This window comes from Schistosoma mansoni (genome assembly GCF_000237925.1).
Source record: "Schistosoma mansoni, WGS project CABG00000000 data, supercontig 0550, strain Puerto Rico, whole genome shotgun sequence".
NCBI lineage: Eukaryota > Metazoa > Platyhelminthes > Trematoda > Strigeidida > Schistosomatidae > Schistosoma > Schistosoma mansoni.
The window spans coordinates 6,089-14,501 of NW_017386339.1; the positions used below are offsets into that span (position 1 = coordinate 6,089).

The window sequence follows — 8,413 nt, forward strand, 5'->3', positions numbered from 1 at the left end:
GGAACTACTCGTAGTCCGAACGCTTGTCTAAATTGCCTATTAAGCGCAATCGTTTTGTATTTCCGTATTTTCGCATTCCAGGATGCGCGCAGTCTGCTATCGCTGCAGATTATGACGTCAAGAACGAATATTGCCCCCCTTCTGCATGCCAGCAAATCCGGCTTCACATAACTATCACCACACGGTGTGTACGATTCACGCAATACTGAAAAACCCGCCCACCTCAGCGAGCCTTCCAGTTTCGAGACTACTCTATTATGGCGAGCGATCCGCAATCGCTGAATAACTTTGCATTCTTGAAGGATATGCGTCAGGGATTCAACCCTCCGACAGCCCCCTTTACACTGTAAGTTTATGTTTCCTCTACCGCCCCTTGATTCGCGCGCTTTTGTCTTCAGGGTATGACCCCTAAGTTGTAACGCTTTTTGGTACATCCAGGGATACATCCCTTTCGGGGACGTAACCCATATATGTGACGATGTGCTCTGGCTAGAGACTTTAAGGCCGCTACCGTCTAGTGTGCTATAGAGGCGCGTTTTCCATAAGTCATATACGTCGTCAGATGAGTTTATCATCCTCCCGCCAAGAGACACCCCGCTCAAGGACTTGCCCTCAATAGCTTTGTAGGCCGCCGATATTCGGACGGCTTCCATCATTTCGCAACCCCGTGTGCTACACGAAACGAATAGGCGGGAACGCCGAAGAATTGCCAGCGGAAATAGGGGTTCGACCCCGATTCCTCCATCTCTAATGCGCGCATGGAGGTACCCATTAATAGTGTCGTGTGGCAGCCCTAGCCACTTTCGCACCGATTTGCGGATTAGGAGATCGACTTCCTCCAGGTCCGCTTTACTTACGAGTCCTAGTTGCCCCGTATGGTGTAATTTGGGTAGGGCGTATTGCTTTAGCAAAGTCAGCCTCTGACTCGCTGTTAGGGGGCGTCTGTAATCTCGCATAAAAGCTTTGTAGCCATCATGCTTATCGGTTGCTTTATGATTCCACGGTAGTTGAACCGTATACCCAGATACTGAAAGCTATCAGAGACGCTGATTGGGCCTAAGGAAACCCCGCCTATATTGTACGTGTGAGGGATGACACATACGGTTTTAGACATACCCTCCGCAGCGACGGTCAGGCTGCGCGATTTTTGTAAGTTAATGTGGAGACCAGCTTTTTCCAAGCCAGTATTGAGCAGGTAAAGCTTAATTTACATTCCGATAGTAGATTCGGCAAAGAGCATTACATCATCCGCAAACAAGATTGAGTCAATCCTACGATTACCCATCTTTGCCCCATGTTCGCGTGTAGTGTGGTTGATTACCTCGTCCATACACATGATGAACAGAAGCGGCGAGAGCGGGTCTCCCTGCCTTACACCTCTACCGATTGGACTAACCACGCCCCGTATAAGCGCCTTAGAAGAGGCGTAAGAACTCGCAATATACGAAACTAACGGTTTTGGCGCTCCGTACGCCTTCGCGACCCGTTTTATAGTGTCATGGGAGACGGAGTCGAACGCTTTAGAAACGTCTATTGACGTCATCACCAAGTTGTTCCTAGCGAGCTGTGCTTCGCGTAGGATAGAGTGTACTGCAACGACACCCTCAAGGCATCCATCGCGTTTCAAAAACGCCAGTTGGTTGTGGAGGCTCGGCATGGTTTCACTCCATCGCTTCGTGAGGATGCTGTGCAGACATCGAACCACTACTGAGGTGATCGATATTGGTCTATAATCCCCTGAACACTGGGGTGCTTCGCATTTCGGTATAAACACCATACGCGCCAAGTTAAGATGCTCTGGGACGGATTCCAGAGCGAGCATTAAGTTGAGAAGCGCTGTTGTGCGCTCGTACTTTCGCTTATTCAATGCCTTTGGCGTTATGCCATCAGGTCCGGGCGCTGACCTACCCATTGATCGTAAGGCCGATTCGACCTCCATAACGGTAATTGGATTGACCAAGGACCAGGCGACGGGACACCTGGACGCTACTGGACGGTCATCGGTAACGCTTTCGCTAGAGAAGATGTTTTTCCAGTACACCTCGAAGTCGCTCGGCAAAGGTGGGACCCCTTTATATGCCGTTCTCCACCCACCAGAGAGGACGTTATGTGCCCCTCTTCTCATGTTACTCGTTAGCTGCTTTTGTAGCAGTCGCGCTTTATCAGTTTCGCATTTAACGCATTGGGCTCCGTCGGCCGGGTGAATTCTGCTTCACAATGATAGGAAGAGCCGACATCGAAGGATCAAAAAGCGACGTCGCTATGAACGCTTGGCCGCCACAAGCCAGTTATCCCTGTGGTGCCCCTTCCAGCCAAACTAGTTGGTGAAGCCTAGCAGGCCCTTCTGGAGAAGAGGCTACATCGAAGCACGGCACAACTACCGGGGCGCAATAGCTGTTTTTGCATTATTCTTTGTCTTTGGTTTTACTTCCTGTCCGGTGATTGCTGACCACCTATGTACTACATAGCAGTGATTTATTATACCTTTTTTAGTTGGTAAAGTTTTGTTGCAGCCTGGGTATGGACATTTATTTTGATCGTTTTTGGAGTTTATTTTATTAACTTTGGTTTTGGGTTCAGCTTTAGTTAGATTATATTGTGGGTGGCATGACTGCATGTGTCTATTTAACCAACCCAACGTCTTATACGTTTTGTTACAGTCACTTAAGGGACAGCTATATTGGGACTCACTACTAGTTTTATTTTGGTGATCGTTTCTTATGTGTCTGTTCATTTCTTTCATTGTAGCAAACTTTCTGTTACAGTTTGCATTTTGGCATACATGGTTCAGCTGGCGTTTCCCTATTATTTTTGGAAAGTGCTCTTGATATGCGTTTATTTTAACCTTGTTGGGTTGGTTTATCCAGTTACTAGGAAGGCGCTCACCCATTTCTTTAATGTCTTGAAATAGTTGTCTTAGCCAGTTTTTAGTATGGGCCTTCCTATTGTTGCACTGATTTTCAAAGTTACTATTTGAAGACCTCACCATTAGGTTATTTGGTCTTTTATGCGCTACATACCACAAGTTTAGTCTATTTTGCATGATTTTACTGGCTAAGTTTGGTAAGTTTATTTTAAGTTTAAGTTGCTCAACAGTATATTGTTTTCTATCGTTTATATTTAGAATTATCCGTCTTACTGTATTTAACACCGCTTCTAGTCTAGACCAATCTTGCTTTCTTAGTACTATGGATTCTAGACCGTATGTAAGAATTGGGATTATTGAAGAATCCACCATCTTGGCTTTGGTATCAAGGTTGAGTTCTTTAGATTTAAGTATTGGTTTAATTTTAATTATAGCATTTTTTGCTTTTTCTATATTATAGGTGATAGCACTATCCGGAGTACCTTTGTTATTTATGGTAGATCCAAGGTAGTGGAAGGATTCTACTTCTTCGATATCCTTGTTGTTTATTTTGACATTTGATGTGATAGCTTTTTTATTTATTATCATATATTTAGTCTTGGAGATTGATATCTCCATACCAATACTGGTTAAGTATTGTTGTAGGTGGTTTAAAGCTTTGGTAGCCTCCTCCGTTGTGTTAGTGATTAAACATAAATCGTCTGCATATTCTAAATGTTTAATTGTCCAAATCTTGTTATATTGGTCTTTAAGAGTCACTCCTTTTAGGGTTTTGTCTATCGTTTGTTCTAATATTTTTTGAAAGACTAAGTTAAAGATAGCCGGACCTTTACTACCCTGTCTCACTCCCCTTTTCATCGTGAAGTTTAGTTCTGAATTTTTTAGATAACCCTTGGGGTCATCTAATAGTTTGGTTATACAGGAGTTTATATTTTTTGAAGGGCATAGTTTATTTAGAGTATTTAGGATTATTTGTTTGGGTATCGTATCAAACGCTTTAGTTAAGTCCACAAAGGTGAGGACTATAGTACTATTTGTATCTATAGAGGATTGAATTATATGTCTTAAGGTCGTTATTGCTTGGACTGTGGACAGATTTTTTCTAAAACCAAATTGGGTTATTGGGAGATATTTATCTGTTAGTTGGACAAGTCTATTGCAGACTATGCCTGCAAATAGCTTTCCTATCGTATCTAGTAAGAAGATACTTCTATAGTTGTTTGGATCGGATCTTAAACCTTTATTTTTATATATACTTATTACATCTGCATCTATCCAGTGGTCTGGCATAGTGCATGGATTTTTCCATATCTGATTCATGATTTTCAGTAGTATGTTATTTAGTTTATCACCACCTTGCTTTATCATTTCACTAGTTATGCCATTACTGCCAGGCGTAGTTTGATTTTTCATTTTTTTCAAACTTTGATTTATTTCATTTATAGTAAGTTCAGAGTCGTTGGTGGTTTTTACCGGCAATTGGATATTATCTTGGTTTAGTTTAGCATTGAATAGGTTTTGGTAGTGATATTGAAGATCACTATCTTTAATTTGATTAGCTCTTTTAGCTTTGTATGAGTGGTTTCGTATAGTAGCCAGTATATCATCTACCATTTTGTATGCTAAGTGTAGGTCATGCTTTTTAAAGTATGTGTTCATCTCATTCATTTTATCTTTGATATACTGGTCTTTAGCTAGTTTAATCTTATTATTCACTATTTTACTAGCTTGCATATAGAGGCTTTTATTAGCAGCTGTAGGATTATTTAGCCACTTTAGTCTTAGTTGTCTTCTATGTTTAATTTCGTCTTTTAATAGATTGCTTATGTTATACTGCCATCTCTTGGTGGCCGACTTATATGGGATAGCAGCTTTGTTAGCTGCTTGAGTTATGGCTCTTTCTACTTGGTTTAGTTGGCATTTATTTTGGAGTAAGGTATCTAGTATCTTTGGGTAGTCTGGAGTCAAGGCGTGAATCGCCTTACTCTGTTTTCTTTTCGGTTTACTTTTATCATTAAAAGTCTTATTATTATTTAGATACTTTAGTTTCAGTACGGTTGTGATCATATAATGATCTGTGTTTGCTTCCATAGAACGGCTGTTATGAATATCACAGACCAATAGTTTTGAATTATTTTCTGTTATCACTAGATCTATGACATGTCCCATTTGGGTCTTCGGATGTACCCAGGTATGGGTCCTGTGTTCTGGTTTAGTGATGAACGAGTTCATTACTCGCAGGTTTAAAGTTTTACATAAGTTTATTAGTTTCATGCCATTTTCTGATGTTTCAGTTTCAAGTTTAATAGCTTTCCCTATAATGTTAGGGTAGTAAGTATGAAGGTCCTGGCTTAGCCTGCAATTGTAGTCTCCCAGGATCAGTATAGGAAGTTTATTTAGTTTAAGCTTTTTAATTGTGTATTTTAGCTTAAGATAGAATTTTTATTTACTTACTTCATCATTAGAAGACTCGGTTGGGGCGTAGCAACCGATAAGGTAAATAGTCTGTTTGGCAGCTTTACTGTGTATTTTAATGGTAGCTATTCTGCCATCTACCTCTTCAAAATCGGTGGCAGTTATCATAGATTGGTCATTTACCAGAAAACCAACACCAGTATTTCGGTAGTCATTAATGTCTGGGTTAGAGTTATAAAAGCTCAAGCCGCTGTTATCCATATCAATAATTTTAGAGGTCATTCTAGTTTCCGTGATCACTGCTATGTGGTACTTGCGTTCAGCTATTTGCTCTGCTATCTCTTGGAGTTTGCTTTCTTGTGAGCAACCCCGGATAATCCATAAACCAAATTTAAGTTTTTGGTAATTTTGGGCATTTTTTTGTCTTTTTTTATTCCAGGTATAATTGTGCAATGTTTCTTTGTAGCTTTCGTAATCAAGGGGTGGGTATAGGTAGAGAGGGTGATTAGCCCGATCTCCACCACCCGGGTTACCGCTCACGTTAGTTCATGGAATCAGTCCCATGATCCAGGAGGCACGACGAGGACGTGTGAGTCGGATTTTGCCTCCCAACCCTGTGGTAACTTTTCTGACACCTCTTGCTTCAAACTCCGAAAATAACATCAAAAGGATCGATAGGCCACGCCTGACATGGTCTTCAGAACGGGTCGCACATCACATCAAACTCAAACACCGCAATTCGCACCACGACTCATCTGACATGACCAAGATATCGAAGCACGCAGCGATAGACCACGCACCCCGAAATGTGCTTTGAACCAAAATACAATTTCGTTCCCGTTTCACTGAATAAGTAAAGAAACAATGATAGCAGTGGTATTTCATTTGCGTTGGACACCGAAGCACCCAGCTCCCACCTATACTACATCCATCATGTCTCCTCACAAAGTCGGACTAGAGTCAAGCTCAACAGGGTCTTCTTTCCCCGCTAATTCTGCCAAGCCCGTTCCCTTGGCTGTGGTTTCGCCAGATAGTAGATAGGGACAGTGGGAATCTCGTTAATCCATTCATGCGCGTCACTAATTAGATGACGAGGCATTTGGCTAATAACATTTATTTTTAAGTATCAAATTGTACAGACCCAAATGGGCTTGGCACAAAATTACATACTTAAGATTTGTAAAAGAGAGATATTCGGTTAAACTGAATTGTAAGTTTATAACGAAGGGGAAATAGAGAGTTTAATAAGTGAGATGTTTGATTGAGATTTTATTGGTGTGCTGAAAGGAGTAGCCATAATACTAATTGTAGAAGTAATAATAATGTTAATAATAGTGATAATAATAATAGTTGTAATGGTGGTAGTAGGAATAGTCATTATAAACATCAGATTCCGCCATGAACACATGAAGGCAACCGAAACCAAGAGGACAAACTAAGGTAGATAAAGTAATTGTCGTTAGACATGGCAAGTAAACAAAGACATAATATGACAACTATTGGAAGTAAGCGGGCAGAGCAAGCAATATGGAAAGAGAGAGAGACAATCAGACGTCAACCCAGAAGAGAGCAGTCAATTAACACAAGAGCATGAAGATAAGCAACAACAGTGGGGGAATGTCTAAGAGTGAAGGGGGCTATTCGTTCAGCCGTTGGGTTCCTCTCATATAGGTATTATATATTTTAATTGAGCCTTGAATCGCACTCAGGCAAAGGTCACCGAGGTCACGGGATGAAAAACATAGGCGTCGTAGGGATTGTGAACTTGCTCTATCCAGAATACCTCTGAATGTAAGGACGACTGGTGTTTGTCGAACACTGGTAATGATATATCCACTGGATGTGAGGAAACGCTTGATCGACGCGACGGTTCGCTCATTGCCGTATTTTGATATTTTTAACAGGCGGCTGGCGTGGGTGTTTCCGTCGTCCGATACAGTGACGTCTAGAACATAAGCAATTGAGTCACGTATAATTATAAAATCAGGTTTGCAGTAGGTTTTTTCTAGAGGAATGCAGGGCTCCTGTAAGAAATGGATTTTTTGCCTACGCAGTTTCTTTGCCACAAGGTTGCATAGTTCGTTATGGCGTTTGCATCTGATGTCGTGGGTGAGCGCGCAATGTTGCAGAATGTGGTGGATCGTTTCATGATGGGCGCAACCGCCTCGACAGTTCAGGCCATTCGTCACTCTACCTCCGCGAGATCTCCTGACTTTGGTGGATAGTAAGCCACCTCGTAATTTAACGGCGTTGATGTAAACAGATGGAAAAATAGACTGGGGGTAGCGCAGCCATGCATGGGACTCGGTGCTTAGTGGTGCTAGGAGTAGTCCTTTCCCGTCGCAGGACGAATGTAATCGTCTCACCCAGCTGTTGGAAGCCTCTTCTCTAGACGTTACGGTCTCGTGCCCAATTCGAACTGGCAGTTGACTAAGGTGTGAATAAGAAGCTAGTGTTGGGGAAGTTGGCAACTTGTGCAGTAGGCGGTTCGGTGAAGATAGGAGGGTTTCTAGACGTTTTCGACGGTGGAATGGAACCGATGAGGACAGATGGAGGATCCCTAGGCCTCCGGCAGCGACGGGTGAGTGAAAATATGCTAGCGGGGTGTCGGAGGGTAGCCGCAACCATTTCCTTATGGCCGTGTGGATATTTCGGTCCATTGACTTCAGGGTTTTCAGGTGTACTATTCCTAGAGTCAGGGGGTAGAGGAGTCAAGGGAGTAGATTATCTTTCAAGATCTTCATGCGCTGCTGCGGCTTAAGTGGAGCGCACGATATTTCCGTGAGGTAGTTGTTCAATAAGTCAATATGGGCCACTGGGCATCGGCCCTTGAAGTTGGATTTGATACCCAGATAGTCGAAGGTGTCGGCGGCGGAAAGCGGTGGTATACGCATCCCCGCGATGGTGAATTCTGTCTGAGAGAGCGCTGTGATTTTGGAATGGCCACCAGAGATTAGGTCCAGGGTCCGGCTTTTTTCAGGGTTAATCGACCATCCAGCCTCGTGTAGAAGTAGGGAGATCCGATCGAGTTTCCGTTGAAGGAGTTCCGCATTTGGAGCGAAAACTACGAGATCGTCAGCATAAGCTATGTAGTTCAAGCTCTCTCCATCAACTGTTAGGTGGGTCATTGGA

At 42.6% G+C, this 8,413-nt stretch overlaps 4 protein-coding genes across 4 annotated transcripts in view; 2 read left to right on the forward strand and 2 right to left on the reverse strand.

Moving 5' to 3' along the window:
• Window positions 1-171, forward strand: part of Smp_188880 (hypothetical protein) — a gene marked incomplete at both ends in the record, with an annotated part of 1,545 nt that extends 1,374 nt beyond the window's left edge. Inside the window, one exon of the mRNA XM_018792179.1 lies at window positions 1-171. This exon is cut by the window's left edge and continues 1,374 nt beyond it. Within this exon, the coding sequence (XP_018644584.1) occupies window positions 1-171 (171 nt within the window).
• Window positions 172-1,379: 1,208 nt separating this feature from the next.
• On the reverse strand, window positions 1,380-1,543 carry Smp_178630 (hypothetical protein; the record flags this gene model as incomplete). The annotated part of the gene is given in 2 exon segments (XM_018792180.1): window positions 1,380-1,391; window positions 1,397-1,543. Coding segments are annotated over 2 exon segments (159 nt in total).
• Window positions 1,544-1,880: 337 nt separating this feature from the next.
• On the forward strand, window positions 1,881-2,500 carry Smp_178620 (hypothetical protein; the record flags this gene model as incomplete). Its single annotated transcript, XM_018792181.1, has 2 exons — window positions 1,881-2,125; window positions 2,494-2,500. 2 exons carry the CDS (start codon window positions 1,881-1,883, stop codon window positions 2,498-2,500), a joined length of 252 nt encoding a protein of 83 aa, XP_018644039.1.
• A 2,808-nt stretch (window positions 2,501-5,308) lies between these two features.
• On the reverse strand, window positions 5,309-5,542 carry Smp_181730 (hypothetical protein; the record flags this gene model as incomplete). The annotated part of the gene is made up of 1 exon (XM_018792182.1): window positions 5,309-5,542. The coding sequence occupies one exon, from the start codon at window positions 5,540-5,542 to the stop codon at window positions 5,309-5,311; it is 234 nt and encodes a 77-aa protein (XP_018644512.1).
• Between the last annotated feature and the right edge of the window lie 2,871 nt (window positions 5,543-8,413).